Consider the following 22133-nt stretch of genomic DNA (forward strand, 5'->3'; position numbering starts at 1 on the left):
CGAATTTGATTGCGGTGCAAAACTTTATTCAACATACTATATATTCCAATATCAATAATTCACAAGTGCAAGCATTTCCGATTCGATTAGGCTATGATAAGATCGTGGATCTTGTGCTGGAATCATCCCAGGAGGCCATCTCACTTGAGATGAATGAAATGCCAGGTGTCGACTGCAAAAACAAAGGACGTGGTTTTAAGGGGGTTTATTTCAACATCACATTCAGTATAAAAGCATATGTACAACGATTAACAGAGGCAAGCCAGCCAATTATGGGATTTCAGCAATATTTACAGCGGGGGCTTAATTTTGGTTGGACATACATCTTAAAGTAACTATTAGTAAGCATGCAGGTTGGGTTTGTGTAACCAATTTGTGTGCAAGGTACTGGTTTAAAGCGGGTGGTGGAGTGGCTGGGGCAGCTATAAGCTCGATCTAACATAGTAAACCTTACCTGTGTCGGACACCTCCTCAACCTGTCCGCCCTCTGGGGCCTCGGACAGCAGCTTCTCGGCCTCTTCCTTGGGAATGACGTGCTCCGAGTTTCGGTTAGTGATGTTGGTACTGTAATAGGACATAGGTAGTTGTGTATTTCACAATGGATTGAATGTATATGAAACCCACGTGGAGATGGAGCTGGAAACACCGCTCTGGTTCACCAAATTCTGCCAGAACTTGTGGGTCTCGGCAATGATGGTGGTGGCAAAGTCCGCGTTCTTGGCATCGCCGTTGAAGGCAAACTGGTTTTCCGGCTTGCCATCGGGGATCTTGTAGATCTGAGGATTACAAAGAGTTAGAAGAGGACTTGTAAGTGGAGACTAGTATTCACCTTGAACCACTCAACGGTGGCACGCAGCAGACCCGGGAAGTACTGGTCCACATCGGCGATATCGTTGACCTTGGAGGCCAGCGGATCGTTCACATCAATGGCAATGATCTTCCAATCGGTCTCGCCCTCGTCAATCAAGGCAATGGTGCCCAGCACCTTGACCTTCAGCACATCGCCGCGCTTGGCCACACGGTAGCCAATCTCTATGACATCGATGGGATCGTTGTCGCCCTTGCAGCCGGTGGAGGGCTCAATGTGGTCGGGGTTCTCCCAGGTCTGGGGCAGGGCTCCGTAGTTCCAGATGTAGCCCTTGTGCGGGAAGCAGTTGGCCACGAAGCGCAGTTTGCCCTTCTTGATGTCCTGCTTGATGGGGTTCAGCGGGGTCTTGAGGCTAATCTAAGGGTTAGGACATGCAATCGTTTAATTATTACTGGTTATATATCATTAATCAAGGGGGAAGACAGACTGACCTCCATCTTGGCGTTGGTCCAACGTGGCACCTCCACGACCATGTTGTAGACGGTCTTCTCCTCGTTGGCGTACAGTGGAATGTCGTGCATCGGCGAGATGACATTGCCGCACTTGTTTTCTGTGGATAAGGGATAGGGAATGTAGTAGAAATGATTATATAGGTGCCACCTGGACACGCGATTTGATTGATAGAGCTGAAAGTCTGTTGTCTAGCCAAAGGTCACCAATTTTGGGAGCCAATCCAGCTCCCAATTACGATATCTGCATGGTATAATATAGCTATAAGATAAGGCCAAACTAGCCGAAAGTCTTGGGTTTCCGCCAGTTCCGCCGGATCGGCTGATAGTGCTGATAAAGCACTATATGACTATGTATATTTGATTACGCAGAGTCCCAGAGTCCGGTTTGACCTGTTGCATAATCAGCTCGGCTGCGATCACCTAAGCTGCACTAGTCTGTGTAACTAGTTGGGCTAATTACCGATGCCGAAGGGTTATGCCGGGTCACATTGGGCCCCGGTTTTGGGGCTACTCACTGAAGTACAGGCTGTAGCTGGGCGAGTTCTTGGCGCCCTTCTCAACGGTCTCGTACAGGGCCATCTCGACTGGTTTCGTGGGCTTCCGCTCTATCTGAATGTGTCTGCAACTGCTGGCCAAGGGCGCTGAAGAGGTTGGAATCAATCCGGACAAGCGGGCGACTGCACGTGAAGCAAAAAACGAACGCCTTGTAATTTCAGCCAACATTGGTGGTGTGAAAAGTACATCAAAATATCAATACATCGATATTTATTGAAATATTTATTTCGCGATATATTCTTGCGCCGCGTCACGTAAGTGCCCTAAAACGTAAGGGCCCCGTAAGTGGCAGTAAAAGAAGGAGCCCTGGTTCGCGTGACCGTTAAATTATATACTCAGGCTATGTTAGGAGGGTGTCTTTTTTTGAAAAACGATAAAGTATGAATATGCATTTAGGTAATTTTGACCAAGTAGTGCTGACCACATTATCAAAAGATAAAAAGTGTACATACATGGGATGGGCGGTCTTCTCGCCATGTGTCACAATGATTAAGATAAGCCTGATATTAAAGATAAGCTCCAACGTAATGAAATATATTGGCTGGGCATTAAAGATCTGGCTAGAAATGGCGAGTATGCATCTTTGGCTTCCGACAGAAAAAAACACAACTTAATAAAATGAGAATGAGTGCTGGTGGGGCTTCAAAACTAAAAAATGCTCGTTCAAAAAATTCATGTTCAGATGATATGTATTTCACTGTCAGGCCTAAGAAATTTATCTTTTATAAATTATAAAGTTTTATTTGTAAGCAAAGGGCTAAATAAAATTATACCACTATGCTACTTAATAATTTATTTTGGGGTACGAAAGATTTAACTATTTTAAAACCATAAAAAACTGAAAATTCTTAATTTACTGAAAACTTTGAACTGTTTAATTAGTTTTTAAGTCACATAAGTTGCGATATAATCAGTGTCTACTTTGTAAAGTTATTCATTGATACTTTTTATTTTCAAAACGTAAGGATAAAACAGCAAGCTTTTACCCGCGCGTTATCGATTTTTCCAGGGCTATTAGCAGGTGCTTTCGATAACCGTCCGTATTTTGGCTATCGGTTCTTCCAGGGCTACACACGGATCTTATCGATAACCACCAGTCTTTTCGTATCGGTCTTCCAGGGCTGCCAGCTGGCCTTATCGATAAACGGCAATCGGGTTTCCCAATTTCAGAGTTTTCTTTTTCGTTAAAAAACGTGTTGGCGTTGCAAATATTCCCCTAATTGTTTGATTTCCGAAGCTTGCGCAGGCGAAGAAGTCCCCAAGATCCGAGGAGCCCAGCCGAATCACCAGAGAGCAGTCCCTGCGCTCCAATTTCCAAGTGCCCTTGGCAACAAGTAACTTTCCCCTCTCCACTCACCGAACTCTCTAGAGAAATGCAGAACGGAAAGCCAAGATCAGCGGCCCGGACATCCTACCACCGCCGACCCAGATCCGGAGTGCCCAATGCCACTGGCACGGAGAACTCCGCGGCCAAGCCGGATGCCACTGATAACCAGACGGTGGGCATCGACGATAATGCCTGCGTGGTGTGCTTCAAGAACGTGGACATCTACTCCATCGGCGACTGTGATCACCCCGTCTGCTACGAGTGCTCCACTCGGATGAGGGTGCTTTGCCAGCAGAACGAGTGCCCCATCTGCCGCCACGTCCTGTCGAAGGTAGAATCTCCCTGGTCTTTTAAAGGAACCCCTTGTTATTAACATTCCCCTTACAGGTTCTGTTCACCCTGGAGAAGCTGCCCTACCGCGAACTGGAGGCCAACAACCGCTCCGACTTCTACAGCAAGAAGTACCGCATCGGCTTCTGCACCGCAGAGATTCAGCAGCAGTTCTTCAAGCTGCTCGACCATCCGTGCCCTAAGTGAGTGTGTCCAGTTAGCTAGGGGATTCCCCCTTTTACACAATATACATTTACAGATGCGACGCCCCTCCATACCGAACCTTCCAGGGCCTTCGCAACCATGTGCGTAGCGAGCACAGTCTGCTGTACTGCGACCTCTGCGTTGAGACCCTCAAGATCTTCACCTTTGAGCGCAGGTGCTACACTCAGGCAGAACTGCAGCTGCACAACACCAAGGGCGATCCGGACAATCGCTCGCATCGCGGCCATCCGCTGTGCGAGTACTGCAAGAAGCGCTACTTGGACCGCGACGAGCTGTTCCGGCATCTGCGGCGCGAGCACTACTTCTGTCACTTCTGCGACGCCGACGGCTGCAACGAGTTCTACAACGACTACGCAGATCTGGCGGACCACTTCCGACAGGAGCACTTCCTCTGTGAGGAGGGCAAGTGCGCCACCGAGCAGTTTGTGGGCGCATTCCGCAACGAGATCGAGTACAAGGCTCACGTGGCAAATGTGCACGGAAAGTCCCTCAACAAGCAGCAGGCGAAGCAGACGCGGACCCTGCAGCTAGAGATTACCTTGGGACCGCGCGGGCGCAGCGGCCAGACGGAGCAGGGCATAGCCAACATGAGACCCAGGTGAGTGGGTTGTCTTCCAAAGCGTAGACAGATCTTTAACACCTGGTAAACTTACAGAAATGAAGAGCACAACGATTACCTGGACGACCTGCCAACGGGTAGTCAGCGCCACGTAAGCATCGATGCTGGCAATGAGGAGCAGTTCCCCACTTTGAGAGGCGCCTCCACGGCGCCCAGCGTGTCCTTGGTTAGACCACCGCCGCCCTCGATGCGCAATATTAGTGGCACCTCCGGTCTTGCTCGGACCAAAGAGAACTTCCCGGCCCTGGGAGGGGGAAATGGAGGTGGCGGTGCTGGCCCCACCGGCAGCACCCTCGCCGCCAGAGCTGCCCAGTCCCAGCATCCCGTGGCGGCTGTCTTTAAAAAGCCCACAAGTTCGGCAGCTTCTGGCGGTCGCAGTGGGCCAGCAGCCAGCAATGGAATGCTCCTGCATGTGTCCAATCGACCAGGAGCAGCGGTTCCCAAAAAGGCAGCCGCTCCGCAGCTAGACTTCCCCGCTCTGCCGGGCAAGGGCAACAAGAAAAACCTACGCAACCTGGAGGAGGACATGCTGCCCAGCGGCTCCGCAGTGCCCATGACGAATATTTCGGCAAAGCATCGGTCCCTGGCTGATGATTACGTGTCGGTGGCCAATCCGACCAACTTTCACAAGCTGCAGTTGGTGCAAAAGGAGGAGGATGAGGCCAAGGCGCGTCAAGAGGCCTTGAAGAAGAGTGCGCCCAAGCTCACGGCATCGGAATTTCCCAGCCTAGGACCGAGTGCCAGTGCCAGTTCCAGCAGAGCGAATGCCGCGAAGCCAGCCAGCGGACCTGCCTCCTTGAACTGGACCAAGCCAACTTCCGAGAAGAAACAGCGGGAGCTGGAGAACCGCAAGGCGAAGGTGGCCCCTGCGCCGGTTTTGCCCACGCCGACATCCAGACCCGCTCCCAAGGCAAATAACAATAATGTCCAGGAGCAACAGGCAAACAAAAAAGATAAAAAACCGAAGGATAAGAAGAACAATCAGGAGAATCAGCCCAAGCCGGTCAAGCAGAAAGAGAAAAACAATAACAACGAACAAAAATCCAACGGGGGTCCAGCTACGCCAATACGCGCTCCACCTGGCTTAGGATCTGGCGGACCGCTCAAGCCACCACCAGGATTCGTGTCCAATGTGACGGTCAACTCGGTGGCCAAGTTGCCCAACAATCTCACGTTCACCAGTTCGCTGGGCGAGTCCTACAACATTGTACCTAGCCCCTATACGTACACCGATCCACCAGATACCGGATTGAGAAACCAGGTAAGAGATTATTTATAGTTATTGCTTAGAATTTATTGTAACATGGGTTTCCTCTCTAGAAATTGGTGGACGAGGTCATGGGGTTACTCAAGACCCCAGAGGCATTAAACGAATTTCGCATGCTGTCGTCCAAGTTCCGCGACGGATCCTGTACTGGTCAAGCGTATTACGAGCACTGCCAGTGCGCCATGCTGAGTTCCTTCAACAACCTGTTCCCGGAGCTGCTGGCCATGCTGCCTGATATAAGCAAGCAACAGGCAAGAGTCTTTGCTGAAGTACCTTCTTATTTACACACTAACCCTGTCATTTTGTCCACTTCCAGGAACTCTATTTGGTGCACAAACAACATTTGAACAGCCTTTCGCCCGCCCAGCGCAAATCCGTGCCCACACTTGAAGTTTGCAAGGTCTGCAAACAGATCCTCATCACCGCCGACCTGGAGGGCCACCAGCAGGCGCATGAGCTGACCAAGAACTTTCCCGTGCTGGGAAGCTCAGCTTCCAATGCGCATCGCAACTGAGGCACACGGATCGTAGGACAACAAAAGCTTTATCCCCCTGTATATTTTCTATGTATATACCGTTTCAATCAACCAGAAGCCCATGTCCACAGGTCATGACGTGTGTGGAAATCTAAATGTGTGAACTAGCCGAACAATATCGCCCCATTAAGCGCGCCCCCACGAAGCAATCTGTTAGATGTGACCTAGTCCAGGCAGTAGCATAGTGAGCAACCTGTTAATCTGGGATGCGTTTTTAATATGTACGAGTGAGCTTGTGTTTAGCAAATGCCCGCAGCCTAATAAAGTTCAAATCAATCACATTTTAATTTCGTAATTACCCGCAATTGTTTAACGTGCTCTTCAGAAACGGGAAGCCCCCTTATCGAATGACAACATATGGTGTGCAAAGATTGGGTATCACCACATTGCAATTAGCTTTTTATTGTTATTATCTGACATATGGAACGCTCTCGTGGTATCTGCTCTTATCTCTACTTTGTTTGCCAAACTACGGAAGCAACTTTAATACTTGTGGCACAGATTATATAATGCATAAACCGGACTAGCCATATAAGGAAATGCTTTAGCGCAGAACCCTAAATCTAATCCACTATGGTTTTGGATGTTAGTAAAGGACGTTTGCATTTATTATCTTTTATTCGCAAATAAAAGTCCACTTCCTAAATTTTTCAGATCAAAAGGATCATTATTGATAGACGTATGTAAGGGCATTTTATTTAAAGGTATCGAATTTATTAATCCCACTGAATATGTCATAGAAATAAGCAGCTTCGTATTCAGCTTGATAATAACATAAGAAACTAAGAGAATATTTTGAAGTCTGACATCTTATTGTTTATTTACTTTTATAAAGGTAACTTTAGGAATATAACTATGATCAAACTTATGAATATAGCGCAGGGAAGAATTCCTTAATATATATTGACCCAATGGTTGCTATGTTCAGGTATGACAGGTCAGGTATATGGAAATATAATATATATATTTTTGACTTCGATTTTTTATTTATAAATAAAGCTAATTCGAAACTTGGCGGTTTAAAGTTCGTGTAATCCAATTGAAGGTCACACTAAAACCGATAGGTTTAAGCTTACTTATATCGATGACAGCCTGGTTTTTGGCCGCGTTCTTGATCAGTGGTTATCGATCTGAATTAAAGGGAAATTATAAAAAATAAACTTTACAAAATGGTCCGCAAATAATTTACCCAAATTATATTGTTTACTTTTGAAACCCTCGCCAAACCTAGCATTCGATTTATCGATACCATCGTGGGAACAGCAACAACAAAAATGGACCGGCGAGAAGATGCTCTGCTACAGGTTTTATTGTTTATTAATTTACCTAAGTGAAGTTACTATGGGATTACCCTGTACGACAGGCCCTCGATAAGAACGCCGGCGAAACGGAGCGCTGGCAGGCCTTCAAGAGCGATAATGAGAGCACCATCCGGAATCTGGACCTGTTCGCCCAGAAGCTCAGCGTGGAGGTTATGGTGCCTATTGGCCGAAAGGCTCTGATGCCCGGCGAGCTGATCCACACCAACGAGCTGCTGGTGGGCCACTACGAGGGCTACTTCTCCGCCTGCTCTGCCCACAAGGCCAAGGAGATCTGCCGGCACCGCCTGAAACTGGCCGAGGAGCAGCTGAAGAAGCTGGAAGTCGAGTCGGATCTCTGGCAGTAAGTGGATCAGGTTACACAAGCAGAAATCGGAAAAAGTAATGTTTACGCTTGCCCCACAGAAACAAACTCAATACTCCACTGGCGGAGGGAGCGGTGCCCAGTGGGGATCAGGTGGAAATCGTGGAGGATTTCAACGAGGAGTCGCACAACAAGTGGATGACGGAGCACAGGGAGCGAGTGCGACAGCAGAAGCAACAGGAGCGCCTTAAACGGCAGGCGGAACGCCCTGGAAGCGGTGACGAAGTGCTACGGAAGCTGGAAGAGCGTGAAATGATGGAGGAACTAGGCTTAGATCCCGATAATGTCAACGAAGAGCAACTCCAAGACCTGCTCAATGAGGATCAAGCACCTCAGGAAGCTAGTAATGAAAATGGAACCCTCACGCCGGAAAAGGAGGCGGAGCTGTGGAAGAAGTTGGAAGCTGAGGAGCAGAACGAAGCTGGAGAGCTCAGCCCAGAAGCAGAAGAAAGCCTAAAGAGTACGGATGACCTTGTGCGTCGGCTAATGTCCGGAGCCACAGAAGCTCCTTGTGCTAAAAAACGTATTGCAGGAGCCAAAGAGCCTGTGGAGATTGAGAAACCCACCTCAGACGACGAGGATGATGATGGTGACCAAGAAGAGGAGGTGCATACCATACGGGAACAGATGGCCCTCCTGCCCAGCGAAGAGCGTGAGCCCTTCCTCAGAGATCAACTACAAGTACTCAAAGCGAAGATGAGGAAGATACAAAAGGTGAACTTTATCAGCGACGAGCTGATTCACTTGATGAACGTGGTGGTCATGCTTGAGGACGACCTGCAGGACATGATATTCGAGCAGCAAATGGAGGCCAGCGAGGAAGAGGAAGTCGACGAAAACAGACCGCCAGAGGAGCCCATTGAAGAACCTGAAATAGTACCTGAGGCCAGCACAAATAAACGACGCATATCCTTTGCCCTGGCCGATGAAAAGCTGGAGTTTAGAAGGGAGGAAACGGTGGCCGAAATGCTGCCCAATGCGAAAAAGAACTCCAGGGATGTTATAAAGCTGGATGAACCAGTTAAATCCCCAGTTACTCCCCGACCAATTGCCAGTAAAAAAGAGCGTATAACAAACTCTGATATCCTGCAAAAAGTTGAAAAAAACATCGAGTTTGTCAAGGAGAACCAGAGTGTCCAGGACTTTGACTTGCTCAATCGAATTTTGGAAGAGTCCACTGGACGTATTAACACTTTACACATTAGTTTCACACATTCCGATGCAGTGCCTTCTCCCAAAAGTGATCAAGACGGTGCCATACCTGGAAACCCAGGAGATTTCTTTGAGAAATATGAAAAGGACCTGGCGCAGCAGAATAATTCGTTTCCCATTTATGTAAATGGCTTTGAGGGCGAAGAGGAGGTTAAAGTCCCAATAATGAGCGAAGCTTCGCGTGGATCAGCCTACGAAGATCCTAGAAGCCAGGTAAGATTATCAAAACGAGTCAAGGGTAGAGCCTAATGTATTTGCTTTGCAGTTCTCCAAGCCAACTGCTGCTGAGGAAGAATCAACTGTCCCCGATACAACAACCAAGTCAATTCTGAGGAACAAAGAGGCGGTGGAGCTGGAGCCGCACATTGTCAACCAACAGCCAAAGAAAGGCAAGAAGGGTAGGAAACAGAAGAAAAAGGAGCGCACCCTGGACGACGATCTGCGCGACATGAGTGCCTACCAGAAGGTCATGCACGATCTCGTAGAGAAGGAGCCCACAGAACCAGAGCCCCTGCCGAAGGGCAAATTCATCGACTCGCATGCGCCCAAGAAGCGGGTTAGCCGCTTCAAGGAGCAACGGGCCCTCAACAGAACGTAGCGAAGAGTAAAACTTCTGCTAGGCATTACTAGTATATTTGTTCAAGTTTAATGTGGATTTGTATTACAAACACAACGCAAACAATAAACAACTACTGGTGTGGTGTACATTCGATATTAAATTAAACACTAGATACTAGTCCGCTGAAACGGAATTTATTTTTAAAACATGTACAGTAGGCTTCAATTTACATTAGATCAGATTGAGAGTTTTTGATTCAAAAATTCACTGCGACTAAAGGACCGAGGCGCCCGCCGATGTGCGATCTCTTACTGGCTACTTTAAAAGTACATATTAACAGCTAATACATACAGTGCGGACCCTAAGCATAAATGTACCCGGATGCTCCACTCTAGCACGAAACCCATCCCATTGCGTTCCTCCATGGTCTACAGTGAAACTAAAATGTCTTGAGTGGCCGGGCAGCAGGCCTCCAATGCGGGGACTCAGGCTCCTGTCTGGTGTTCGAAGATGTTGCGGAATTTCTAAATGTCAAAGTCTTCCAGGCCGAGGAACTCTCTCTCCAGGGCGGCGCCCATCATGTTCCATTCGCCGTCGTCCTCGTCCTCCGGGTCTTTCTCGCTGTTTGAGTCGGAGCCAATCTCCAGGTCGGAAGGCAGATCCTCCCCTGAAAGGTTTATTGGTAAATTAAAAGTCTGGGAATCACTCCATGTGTGAATGACCTACCTCGTCGAAACTTCGCGCTGGGCATCTCATCGTCATCATCCTCCTTCTCATTATTGTCATCACCCTCTTCGTTTGAGCTTATGTCAAACTCAATGACGTTCGGCGCTCCGATCATCACGTCCTCGCTGCGCGTAAAGAAGTCATGGGCTCTATTGGAATTATCATCTTCGCGCTTTCTCTTAAGCAGTTTCTTGTCCATTGGTGGGTTTTCTGGAATTAATTAGAAACATTCGAATAAGATTCAACAGTAATCAAGGATTCTAGTTAAGGCAGTAAAGATAAACAGTGCCACGTGTTTCGCGTTTAAAAGGTACATAAAAGTCTTACCAAAGTTTACGGGCCCCTCGTCACTCGACGAGTCCGACTCGAAGAATGTTTCGTAGTCCTTGTTCATCGACTCGATGTCCGCGTTGGTGAAGACCAGCAGCGGATTGAGCGTTTCGCGGAAGTTGCCGCTCTGCTCCTCCTGCTGCTTGCTGCTCGACGGTGAGATCTCTGAGCGTTCGCTGTAGTTGACCACGTGCTCGGGACTGTGGCAATGGGCGGGTGGCTGGCGGCCTTTGTTGCGCACCTTGCGGTCCAATGGGAAGAGCTTCTCCTCCACATGCTCCCAGCGCTCGGCGCAGGTCCACAACCAGTTTGCATTGACCACCTTGATGGTGGCCTCCTTCTTGGCGGCATTTACCTTGTAGGTGCCCGCATTGACCGCCACCAAATGCGTGATCCCTTTGCCAATGTTTGGCTGTACATCTGCGCCCAGACTTTTGGCGATGAAGTATGCCCGTGATTGCTCCAGCTTCATCTGCGTGGGCACCAGGCCGGAGAACACCAGGTTCTTGCCGCGCAGCACTTCACACCGAATCTTCGGCACGATGACCTTTAGATCGGGTATCTCCGTGGTCTCGTCGTAGATGGCATAGAATCGCTTGTGAATGTTGCGCAGTATGACCTCCAGATAAAGCAGGTAATCGTCGGGGTCCTCAATCTCTATCTGTTTCTGCCCTTCGAGCGGCACTCGAAGGTTGGGTGTGCTTTTTGACGTGGTGGCCACGTCCTCATCGTTTGTCGGGCTTTTCTCCTCCGGCGAAGTAGTGGATGAAGGCACCACCTCGTTCTTTTCTGCCGGTGTGACATCCACCACCTCGGCTTTTGTGCTCTCCTTGGAATTATCATCAATAACAACTACGTCCTCGCCATCGCTGGCCGCTTTCTCAGCATCTGGTGAGCCAGATGAACTATCGTCTATGACCATGATTTCCTCTGATACAGTCTTGCCATTTAGTTTGTCACTTGGCGGCTCCTTGGGTGCCTCTGCGGGTATCGAGGAATCGGAAATCTCGGGATCCTTGGCGTCACTCTCCAGTTCGAATACGTCAACTGACTCCTCATTCCCCTCATCGTCTTTGCTTGTGCTTGAGACTGTGTTGTCGCCCTTATCAGGGTCTTCTGGTTTCACTTCGCTGCTGGACTCCGTCTTGTCTTTGTCCTCCTTCTTCTCGGTAATCTCTGTAGGAAACGAAAGTCGTTTTAGATATATTTGGTTATGTGTTGGCTGATGCGCTCACCTTTGAAATCAACGCCTTCCCCATCCAGTTCATGCTTAGACAATCCCGGCGGGGCATTAATGTCACCCGTGTGCTGAAAGAAGTGATAGGGCTTAACCTGGATCAAGTTGGAGGCCATGTTCCACACATCCTCCCGATCGTCGATGATGCACACCATGGAATCGCCATTCGGAAAGAGAGCTCTGTAATTAACCAATCATTAGTTTGGTACAGTATAATAGATTATTAATGGGAACCCACTTCAAGTTGTCCGTCTTGCTGGTGGCATTGAAGCACTCATCTCTGGACAGTATCCTGTGCGAAAAGAACTTGCCCTCGGGGTCCAGGAGCTGGGCAATCATGTGCGCGTAGTTGCGCGCACCAAAGGTGCAGATGTGCAGCTCGTACAGCTGGGACATGCGCTCCAGGAACTCGGCGGTGCCGGGGCGCAGGCGCGTGTGATACCACGGGGAATGTGGGCCGTATAGCTGGAAGTGGTAGATGCCCTTTATGTTGTCCGGCACCGTGTCGTTGGTGGTGTGGATCACTGTCTGGTCGAGATCGACGAGTAGTACCAGCTTCCTGTCGGCCAGCAGCCGTCGGGTGTCGTCGTGTCCGAGCTTCTGGGCCAGCTTCTGGGTGACTTTAAGATCGGGCATGGTGTGCACCATGGGCACCGAGGCCTCCGATGTTTGTCCCTGTGGGTTCAAGTGGCGGGTTAATTATTCAGCATGTCTGTGGGTGGCTGGTGGTTAGGCTATGTACTTACATTCTCGTTCTGACGCAAGTCGGCTCCGCAGTCCGCGCACATGTCCTTGATTACCGTGGTGTGTATGCACTCGGACAACACCAGAATGGCATCCCTAAAGGGCAGGCTCGGTTAGTGTGTATACGACTGCATAATTGCATTCCCCCCACTGCCCCACTGGCCCAAAGCCACCCCAAAACTCACCCCTTGGAGAGCAGCTCCCCGTCCTTGCGGAGCCGCTTCTTCACCACCCCGGCGCGCTGGGACTTGTACTTCTGGATGGAGGAGTCAGCTTTTCCAGATCCGCCACCTGGTTTCCCGTCCGCGCCCACCGGCGTGTAGAGAAACAGGATTTGGGCCGCCGACACGAACTGTCCCTCGCGAACCCGCCATTTATTGATTACCGCGCTCGTCTCGTTCTCTCCCAGCGCAGCTCTCAAAACAATGATGCCGCTAGCGTTGTTGTTTGTGTTGTTGCCACCACCTCCGCTTCTACTTCCTCCGCCCCCATCGTCTCCGTCTTTGGCCACGCCCCCTGCCGCGCGACTGGGCGTCGCGCCCTCCTCGTCCGCTATGTTCTGCATCGCTGGGCTTGCGTTTTTATATACAATTAATTTGTTTAAATCTCCGTGCCTTGTTGTGTTTGCAATTTGTGTGAATGTGAAAAATTGCGTGCCATTCACTTGGCAGCGCCGAAAGCCGTTCACCCCTGCCCGAAAACAGCTGATTGGCGGCAAAAATCGATATCAGGCGGTCTATCGATATCATCCGCTTTCCCTGTGTTTTTGTTTATTTCATTAAATTAATAAAACATCCGAAAATGAGTGATACACCCAAGGATGATCTTAAGCGCAGTGCTCCGGAGGAGGAGGAGGAACCTCAGGCAGAAAAGGCGCCCGAGGAGGACGCCTGGATAGGTCCCATGCCTTCAGAGCAGAGCGCCCCTGTGCCGGCCAAGAAAAAGAAGGGTAACTATAAACCAGATTTCCTCCATAGACAAATTTAAATAATAAATAAATCACTTAATAGTCCTGCCTTACGAGCACATCTACCTGGAGAATCTGCCCAATGCCGAGAGCTACGAGAGGAGCTACATGCACCGCGATGTGATCACCCACTTGGTCTGCACCAAGACGGATTTTGTGGTGACCGCCAGTCTGGATGGCCACATCAAGTTCTGGAAGAAGGGCGAGCTAGGCATAGAGTTTGTCAAGCACTTCCGCAGCCATCTAGTGCCCATCAAATCACTGACCACCAATGACAGCGGCACTCTGCTCTGCTCGGCGGCTACGGATCAGACAGCCAAGGTCTTCGATGTGGTTAACTTTGACATGATCAACATAATTCGCTTGGGCTATACGCCGCAGTGCAGTGAGTGGATTAATGGACCGGGTGATGCGGTGCAAGGTTTGGCCATGTAAGTAGTTATTTAATGCCAAAAGACTGGACGGTCAGCATTGCTCCCCTTTCAGTACGGACTCGGAGAGCAGCCGCATCCATATATACGACGGACAAGGAGGTGGAGAGGTCCTGCACACCCTGGAGAAACTTCACTCTGCGCCTGTGGTGGCCATGTGCTTAAATGTGGCAATGGAGACAGTCATATCCGTGGATCGCAATGGCATTCTGGAGTACTGGCAGAACTCCAAGCACGACTACAAATTTCCCCAGCGTCTGGTAAACTTTGACTCCAAACTGGACACAAGTATAGTTCGTTGATGGAGTCACCCTATCTCATATTTAACTGAACTCTTTAACTCTACAGGCCTCTTTGAGTTTGCCAAGCAAAAGACCCAAGTCACCGGTTTGGCTTGCACGCCGGATGGCAAGCGCTTTGCCGCCATTTCCACAGATCGCAAGGTTCGCGTTTTTCAGTTCAACACGGGAAAGCTGATCCGAGTATTCGATGAAGCGCTTTCAACGTACACCCAAATGCAGCAGACGCAGCACGCCCTGCCCAACATGGAGTTTGGCCGGAGGTAGACTAGATATATCGCCTTATTGAGCAGTCTGACATTAATTATTATATCTTGCAGAATGGCGGCTGAGCGGGATCTGGAGAAGACAGCTCAAAACACAACCCTCAACATTCTATTCGATAGCACTGGCAACTTTTTACTGTACCCCACGATGCTGGGCATCAAGGTGATCAATGTGGTCACGAATCGCTGTGTAACTATTCTAGGAAAAACGGACAACATCCGGCCGCTACAGGTGGCCCTCTTCCAGGGAAGGATCAAACGACAAAAAGCTGCTATAACCATGGAGCAGGAGGCCAGCGAAAACCCAGCACTGCAGAATATTTTGAACGATCCAACAGCCTTTTGCACTGCCTACAAGTTAGTTAATACTAATGTGGAAGTTCATATGGTTTAAATTTATTTTTTACTATCTTTTTATAGAAAAAACCGCTTCTATTTGTTTAGCCGAAGATTGCCCTCGGATCTGCAGGATGTCGATCGTGATATCTTCAATGAGAAGCCTTCGAAGGAGGACATTATCGCGGTGCCGGAAGCCACAGGTATTTGGTCATGACTTCTAATTGGTCAACCCTTACTAACCACTAACCAATTTCTTATTGCACGCTAACAATATTTCAAGACGAAGGTTATCCTTATGCGAACTTTCAAGACCAAATTAATACAAAATGTTTGATTTATTCTAGTCGTGCAACGTATCTACGAGAACGTGGTGCTCCACACCACGAAAGGTGATGTCCACATAAAGCTGTTCTTCAAGGAGGTTCCGAAAACTGTTGAGAACTTTTGCGTTCATGCGAAGAATGGGTATGATATTTGGACAACGATTTGGAATACACATTTTAATTACACCATGTTAATAGGTATTATAATGGACACATTTTCCACCGCGTGATCAAGGGCTTCATGGTGCAGACTGGCGATCCCACGGGAACGGGCACGGGCGGAAAGTCCATTTGGGGAAGCGATTTCAAGGACGAGTTCGTGCCGAGTTTAAAGCACGATCGACCCTATACGGTTAGCATGGCAAATGCGGGTCCAAACACAAATGGCAGCCAGTTCTTCATAACAGTTCTGCCCACGGTAGGGATATATTCCTTAATTTATTTAATGTAACCATTAATGTATCCCAATTTTCAGCCTTGGCTCGACAATAAGCATACGGTTTTCGGACGGGTCTACCGCGGCATGGAAGTGGTGCTCAACATTTGTAATTCAAAGGCGAATCCCAAGACGGACAAGCCCTACGATGACATTAAAATTATATCTATTCACTTAAGTAATTAGACAGATTTTAAATAAAGCTTTAAAGATTACCCAAATTTAAAAAAGTTTAGAAGCGCGCTTAAAAAACTGGTATTTTTTAGGAAGTTGGTATTTTTGTGTTCTTCAAGTGCGACTCACTAAACAGCTGTTTTTGCGTTCGGTTCCTTTTGTTCAGAATAAAAAAACTAGAATACTAATAAAAACTAGAAAACTAGGGCAAATATAACAATATTACTATTATTCGAACCGGAAACAGATTTGTTTTCGGCAGTATTATTAATTAGTTTCCATCATTAAATAGGAATTGCTGGGAATAGGGAGTTACTTGCCAATTATGCGGGTTCTTGCAATATGATATGATTCGTTTTGTTTATTGCTGCGGAAAAAACAAAGAAACCGAGGCTGACGAGTCACTTGTGCGTATCGACAATCTATAAGTGCCGATAATCTATAACTAGCGCCTGCTCCACATTTGAAACCTAGTTTTTGGGATCGCAAAGTCTATTTACGTTTGAAAACTAAGGTATGTGCATAGTACGATTTTTCTATTAGTTTATAACTTTTGGAACTGGTTTTTCAGTATTCAAGACATGAGCTAAGTTAAAAACAACCACCATGTCTCTAATGGATCCAAGTGATGTCCGCAGCACCGCCCAGCTCATATTATCCAATGCTCGGCAGGGAAATAGCGCCTACAACTTGCAGTATGACATGAGTGAGTTTATCGTCGGATAAATCTATGTATTCCATCCCAACGATAACCATTTTTCACTGATTTTAGGCCGAGCACATTCCATTAACCTGATCACGGAGGAGTTCCTAGCCGGCTACATGTCCGATGGCAGGATGTCTGTGGTGCGTCGATTCTTCTGCCTCTTCGTTACATTCGACTTGGTCTTCGTCTCCTTGCTCTGGCTCATCTGCATTGTGGTATGATATAGTATTATTCATCCATCCGGGACTCATCCATTAATGATACAGGGAATATTCCAATGAAACTTATTCATTCACTTTGCTTTGCAGATCAACGGCGACAATATATTCACTGCCTTCCACAAACAGATCGTGGAGTACACCGTCTACAAGTCGCTGTTCGATGTCGTGGCCCTCGCCATCTGCCGATTCGTGGTCCTCATCTTCTTCTACGCCATACTGTACATCAATCACTGGTCCATTATAGCGGTGGGTTTCACTACCTCCTGAAAAAATGGTAGTTCCGAAACCAAATTAGAAAAAAGATTATTACAAGATAATATTCATAGTTTTATAAGTCATAATGTTATAGTTGTATATTACATATTTATTCCGGGTGCTACAAAAATACCTTTTAGTCGAGTTCCAAACGAATTAATATGGGCTAGGTTGGAATTTGGTTAGCACTGACTTGTCTAGCAATCTTTATAGAAAATTTCGATATAACTAAATATTCTTCTCTTTTGCAGCTCTCTACAAGTGGTTCTTGTTTGTTCCTCATCTCCAAGGTGTTTGTGTTCGATGTAAGACCAGGAAACCTATCATCCCAGTTGTCTTATAACTTACTTCATATCCTCTTTTTAGTGGTTGGACTCCAAGCAACAAGTATTCGAAGTCATCCTTATAATAACCTCGTTTATACTGGCTTGGGGAGAAGCCTGGTTCCTGGACTGCAGGGTGATTCCCCAGGAACGTCATGCCCAACACTATTTTCGGAGTAAGATCAGCAGCCCACCTCCGTTATCAGATTACGTTTTAATTGTATTCTTTATTAAAGCAATGACCTCAAACGATCGAACCCCCATGGATCAGCCGGCCATTCTGATAGAGCACGAACGACCTCCGCAAAGTGTAACCGATTTTTATTCACCGATGGATACAGCTCGTCACTCCGACGAGGAGGACGAGGAGGTAAGCTATTCATGTATGCGCATTTTTAAGTCTCTCCGGAGTAGGAAAGTAAGTCTGGCGACCATATAAGATGCAGAGCGGATGATTGGATCACCACTAAACAATAGAGCCTGTTAAGATGGCATCGGTACTTTTTGGAGTTCTTTCTCTATTAATTGTTATTATTCATTCGGATTTCAGGATGAGGAGTACAACCAGATGGGCTTGGATTGCCTGCGAAAGGCCTATGAGATCATAGAGTCCAGCGAGTGGAAGGTGGAGAAGGTTACCCAAAAGGGCGACACCATACACACCACCCAGCGGGAGAAAGTAGGAAAGATTTACAAGTTGACGGTGGGTTGGAGCATATACAATCCTATGGGAGTCCTATAATATATATAATTCCCAGGCCCGCATCAAGTACCCCGCAAAGGCGCTGATGGAAGATTTATTCTATCGTATTGAAGACTGTCCCAAGTGGAATCCTGCACTTCTGGAGTCCAAAATAGTTCGAGTGAGTTGGCCTTCTACAAAGTGATAAAGAACCTCTGCTCAAAGCGGCCATATATTTCAGAAAATCAACTCCTACACCGATATTACCTATCAGGTATCCGTTGGCGGAGGAGGTGGCATGGTGAAAAGCCGTGACTTTGTGAACCTGCGCTCCTGTCGTCTCTTTTACAATGGCAAAATCTGCGATGACGATGAGGCAGCTCAGCTCAGCAGTGATGACGGCAACAGCAGTCTGAATCGCTCCTGCGAGGGCAGTGTTAGTACCCTTTCAGATGGGGACTCGAACACCCCACTGCTGCCCAGCAGCGTGTCCAGCTGCAAAGCGACGTTTCCCAGCTCATCCAAGGGACCCACAACTCCCTTCGACACTCTGGGCAACAGCTTGGGCGCCAAGAGCTTGGGTCCCATTGTCAATTTTCAGGAAGAGCCACCGCCACTGGACCAGGACGAGTTCGAGGATGCCAAGGATAAGGTCGAGGGCGAGGCGGAGAACATGACAAAACCAAATCCACCCAGCGTGGGCAAGACCAAGGACAAAGTTTGGGTTACCTCGGCGATAAGCGTGCAATATGCAGGGGTTCCACCCTCATCCAAGTATACAAGGTGGGTTTAGGGAGCTATAAAATTGATTGAGATTAACTTACACTGGGTTCTTACAATTTCAGGGGTCAGAACATTGTCAGCGGGTTTGCCTTTCGTGAAATCGTTGGAAAATCGGACAGCTGCATTGTGGAATGGGTGCTGTGCTTGGACCTAAAAGGCTATATTCCCCGCTATGTCCTGGATGCAGTAAGTGATGATCGGTCCTATCTGCTCATATTTTATTATAATAAATGACTGCTTTCAGGCCCTCACCTCCTCCATGACCGATTACATAACCAACCTGCGCAAGCATGTCAACGAACTGAGGCATCGTGGGCGTGGCCGAGCGCCCAGGACCCACTAGCAGATCAGCAAACTGTATTTTAACTTTAATCCCATTGTATCTCAAGCGAGTGCTGTTCGCAGCCGGGTATCTATTAGAATATTTCTTTTTGAAAAGCGACTTCAGTGCTGTAAGTTTATTGAGTATTGTATGAATATGTATGGCATAAGTTCTATGTACCTATATGCACGGCTTACACTATAAATTTTATACATGATTTTTCTAACGTCCGGCATTTCCCCATTCAGTCGCAGGAGCAGGCGCAAGCGCAGCATCTGCCCACCTGTCTGGTCTGCTGGTGCGTTAGTCGTAGGCTCGAGATCAGTTCTTGGAGGCGGAGGCGTAGGCTGAGTTCCAGGGCGTGGTCCTATTTGCTGTCGTTCTGGGGAAACCACATGGGACACGCCTCCATGGCCACCTCGCAAACGGCGCTCATCTTGGCGCTGTCGTAGTCTGGATGGGGATTTGCATGTTTCTAACGAATCTTGAATCTTGATGCAGATTGAAAGCTTACCCAGGCTGTTGCGCTTGCCGAAGATGCTGCCGTTGAAGGGAGGCTTCCTGTAAGCAGCCTCACTGGATCCCAGAAGAATGGCCGAAACCAGGATCGTGACCAGGAGCAGAGTGAGTGTGAATCGCAGAGCCATCTTGCAGTTTTCGGTGAGCGTTGTGGGCAGTGTGCGAAGGATGGACTGAGTGCTGGTAAAGACCGGATGTTTCTGTGACAATCCAAGCCGAATCGCAGACTTTTATACCCGCCAGCCAAGCAAAAGGATGCAGCCGCAGCCCTTCTAATCAAGTTATCCCCGACTAATTGAAACGAGATTGCTTGGGGATTGTTCGAGTGAGACCATAAAATGTGATTATATTCCACTTATCTACATTGCTGTGTTATGCTTAACTTAGATGCTTAGCCTGGGCTGGACGGGCTCACGTCTTAGCGTTCCACTCGAGCACCTTGTTGAACTCCTTCTCGCCAAACCCAATGGCCGCCGACTGCTCCAGGCAGGTGGTCTGGCGCTTTAAATTGTCGAGCAGGTAGAGCTGTTTCTTGTAGGCATTGAGCAGATCCGCCCTTTGCCGCTTCAGGGCACGGATCCGGCTATCCCGCTGCTTCAGCTCCTTCCGATGCGCCTCCAACTGGTCGCGCTGCTCCTCGCGCAACTGCCTGAGCTCCAGGCGAGCCGTGTCCGCATCCTCCTGGGCGCGGGACAGTCGGTTCTCCAGATTCATATTTGTTTGCCTGGACACCTTGGCATCCCGCCTCAGCTGCTCCAGCTCTCGCTGCTGGGTGGTGAACTCCTGCTGCCGATCCTTCTGCCGCCGGTTGGCATCCTCGCACTGCCGCTCGGCCCGCATCAGTTGCTCGGAGAGATGCTTGTTGGAATTGAGCGCCTGGTCGCGCTGACTCTCCGATTTCCGCTGGGCTTCCAGGGCGAGCTCAAGTTGCTCCTTCTGGCGGGTCAACTCGCCGGAGTGATGGGCGTGGTCCTCCTCTAGAATGGCCACCTTGGCCTTGAGGAATCTATAATGAGAAAAAGATGAGTTATCCAATTTTTATAATTTTTATGTTTATTTGTTCGACTAAACCTTAAAATATTTAAATGTCTTTTGTTTTAAAAAGTTTAATCCTATTTTTTTTTAACTTGAAGATCATAATCCTATTCATTTTTTACTGAAGTCATAAATATTATAATGTCTCTAGCTAGGTCGTCTTTTGTATTATGATTTTTTGTAGTTCTGGGTTAACATGACATTTGAAGACCTGATATTGCTATCTTTTTGATGCTTTCCTTTACTCACTTGATGAAGTTGTCCTTGGTGACCTGCTTCTTAACCTGACCCTGGCCATTGACGATGGTTGTGCTCTCCCGCTTCTGGGTGACCTCTACCTCCACGACATCCTGTTTCTGCCGGGCTGTCTCCTCGGCGTCGCTGCGCAGCAGTTCGTCCAGCGAAGGACTCTCACTGAAGTTAGGGTTCCGGTACTTGACATACGTGGCCGTCTTGCTGCTTACATCCCGGGTGAAGGTGCTAAACCGGGACACGAAGCGGCTGGTGGGAGAGGTGGGTACGGCCGTGGTCTTCGTTTGCTTCCAGTCTGGAGCCTTGGACTTGGTCAGCAGATTCGTATCGGGCTGTGGAGATGTGGCTACTCCTCTGCCAGTGGCAGCAGCATCTCTACCGGTCGGCGGGGGCTTCGTGGGAGCTGTGGCTACACCCTTCTTCCGGAGCAGGCTGCTCGGACCTTTGTGCTTCTGGAAGGTGGCATATCGTGGCACTGCCACCGCGGTGGATCGTGGTGATCCTTTGGACGGATACATGGATTCGGTGGCGGAACTAAGGGTTAGCAGGTTGAGCTCCTGGTTAATCTTAAAGAGTTCCTTCTCGCGGGACAAAAGCTCCGCCATTATGGTGGTTTAATACGGGGACACCGGTTAAGTTTCTTGCAACAACGATTCTGATTTGATAAAAGACCTGGACAAACTACACACATTGAATTTTTCTCAGATTTAATTTGCTGCTCTCTCCACACGGCTATATCTAAGTTGATATGATAAATAAATTTTCCGGACGCCAAACAGTGACAGTTACCCCTGGCTACCTAGTACCGAATCCCCGGCCTGTGAGTTCTGGGAATTGGCCGGTTCCCCCTGGAAGTCCATGTCCTGTTGCTGTCCTAGGGGGTGGCTTTTCGGTTTGTTCGATTGTCCCCCCAGACGACTGTTGCTTGGAATTGACTTAACCCCTGTGGAACATTCTTGCGGACTTGGGAACTCTATAAACTTCCGCAAGAGTGGGCGCTATAATTCACACAAAAGACTTTCAATGGCGTGGGTTGGCTATGTCAATGGTCTTCAGAATTCGTATGATGTAACTGAACTACAAATGTATCCATGAATCACAGCAAGCTTTAGAATATTTAATCATAAAACC

The 22133-nt window shown here is 48.3% G+C and overlaps 8 protein-coding genes across 9 annotated transcripts; 4 read left to right on the forward strand and 4 right to left on the reverse strand.

Moving 5' to 3' along the window:
- Positions 1–4: 4 nt before the first annotated feature.
- Positions 5–2074, reverse strand: Nurf-38 (Inorganic pyrophosphatase Nurf-38). Its single transcript, XM_017074115.4, has 6 exons — positions 1836–2074; positions 1300–1418; positions 830–1225; positions 625–776; positions 455–564; positions 5–172 (listed from the first exon to the last, which is right to left on the reverse strand). Exons 1-6 carry the CDS (start codon positions 2041–2043, stop codon positions 141–143), a joined length of 1017 nt encoding a protein of 338 aa, XP_016929604.2. The 5' UTR covers positions 2044–2074; the 3' UTR covers positions 5–140.
- Positions 2075–2986: 912 nt separating this feature from the next.
- On the forward strand, positions 2987–6459 carry LOC108010056 (E3 ubiquitin-protein ligase ZNF598). The gene is made up of 6 exons (XM_017074868.4): positions 2987–3533; positions 3590–3735; positions 3792–4355; positions 4413–5637; positions 5697–5894; positions 5960–6459. Exons 1-6 carry the CDS (start codon positions 3249–3251, stop codon positions 6155–6157), a joined length of 2616 nt encoding a protein of 871 aa, XP_016930357.2. The 5' UTR covers positions 2987–3248; the 3' UTR covers positions 6158–6459.
- Positions 6460–7283: 824 nt separating this feature from the next.
- uri (unconventional prefoldin RPB5 interactor) lies at positions 7284–9797 on the forward strand. Its single transcript, XM_017073970.4, is given in 4 exon segments — positions 7284–7482; positions 7542–7840; positions 7903–9291; positions 9293–9797. Coding segments are annotated over 4 exon segments (2097 nt in total). The 5' UTR covers positions 7284–7452; the 3' UTR covers positions 9672–9797.
- On the reverse strand, positions 9685–13312 carry Fcp1 (RNA polymerase II subunit A C-terminal domain phosphatase Fcp1). Its single transcript, XM_017073968.4, has 7 exons — positions 12855–13312; positions 12672–12765; positions 12164–12600; positions 11924–12105; positions 10686–11864; positions 10359–10568; positions 9685–10299 (listed from the first exon to the last, which is right to left on the reverse strand). The coding sequence occupies exons 1-7, from the start codon at positions 13232–13234 to the stop codon at positions 10157–10159; spliced, it is 2625 nt and encodes an 874-aa protein (XP_016929457.1). The 5' UTR covers positions 13235–13312; the 3' UTR covers positions 9685–10156.
- Positions 13313–13390: 78 nt separating this feature from the next.
- LOC108009536 (peptidylprolyl isomerase domain and WD repeat-containing protein 1) lies at positions 13391–15968 on the forward strand. Of its 2 annotated transcripts, XM_017073972.4 has the most exons (9): positions 13392–13618; positions 13680–14067; positions 14123–14355; positions 14416–14629; positions 14687–14989; positions 15053–15171; positions 15316–15436; positions 15493–15712; positions 15770–15968. In XM_017073972.4, the coding sequence occupies exons 1-9, from the start codon at positions 13471–13473 to the stop codon at positions 15914–15916; spliced, it is 1893 nt and encodes a 630-aa protein (XP_016929461.2). In that variant the 5' UTR covers positions 13392–13470; the 3' UTR covers positions 15917–15968. The 2 variants fall into 2 exon arrangements, 1 of the variants encoding a protein (XP_016929461.2); XR_010653690.2 differs by lacking the exon at positions 15770–15968 and having other exon boundaries at positions 13391–13618; positions 15252–15436.
- A 100-nt stretch (positions 15969–16068) lies between these two features.
- Start1 (Steroidogenic acute regulatory protein-like) lies at positions 16069–19422 on the forward strand. Its single transcript, XM_017074952.4, has 12 exons — positions 16069–16418; positions 16476–16610; positions 16677–16825; positions 16919–17077; positions 17338–17391; positions 17453–17585; positions 17646–17779; positions 17960–18112; positions 18168–18272; positions 18333–18874; positions 18937–19060; positions 19119–19422. Exons 2-12 carry the CDS (start codon positions 16511–16513, stop codon positions 19215–19217), a joined length of 1752 nt encoding a protein of 583 aa, XP_016930441.2. The 5' UTR covers positions 16069–16418; positions 16476–16510; the 3' UTR covers positions 19218–19422.
- An 8-nt stretch (positions 19423–19430) lies between these two features.
- SIFa (neuropeptide SIFamide) lies at positions 19431–20038 on the reverse strand. Its single transcript, XM_017074954.4, has 2 exons — positions 19711–20038; positions 19431–19649 (listed from the first exon to the last, which is right to left on the reverse strand). The coding sequence occupies exons 1-2, from the start codon at positions 19841–19843 to the stop codon at positions 19564–19566; spliced, it is 219 nt and encodes a 72-aa protein (XP_016930443.2). The 5' UTR covers positions 19844–20038; the 3' UTR covers positions 19431–19563.
- LOC108010126 (testis-expressed protein 9) lies at positions 20028–22023 on the reverse strand. The gene is made up of 2 exons (XM_017074953.4): positions 21000–22023; positions 20028–20721 (listed from the first exon to the last, which is right to left on the reverse strand). Exons 1-2 carry the CDS (start codon positions 21605–21607, stop codon positions 20127–20129), a joined length of 1203 nt encoding a protein of 400 aa, XP_016930442.2. The 5' UTR covers positions 21608–22023; the 3' UTR covers positions 20028–20126.
- Between the last annotated feature and the right edge of the window lie 110 nt (positions 22024–22133).

Source organism: Drosophila suzukii, chromosome 2R (assembly GCF_043229965.1).
Source record: "Drosophila suzukii chromosome 2R, CBGP_Dsuzu_IsoJpt1.0, whole genome shotgun sequence".
Classification (NCBI taxonomy): Eukaryota; Metazoa; Arthropoda; class Insecta; order Diptera; family Drosophilidae; genus Drosophila; species Drosophila suzukii.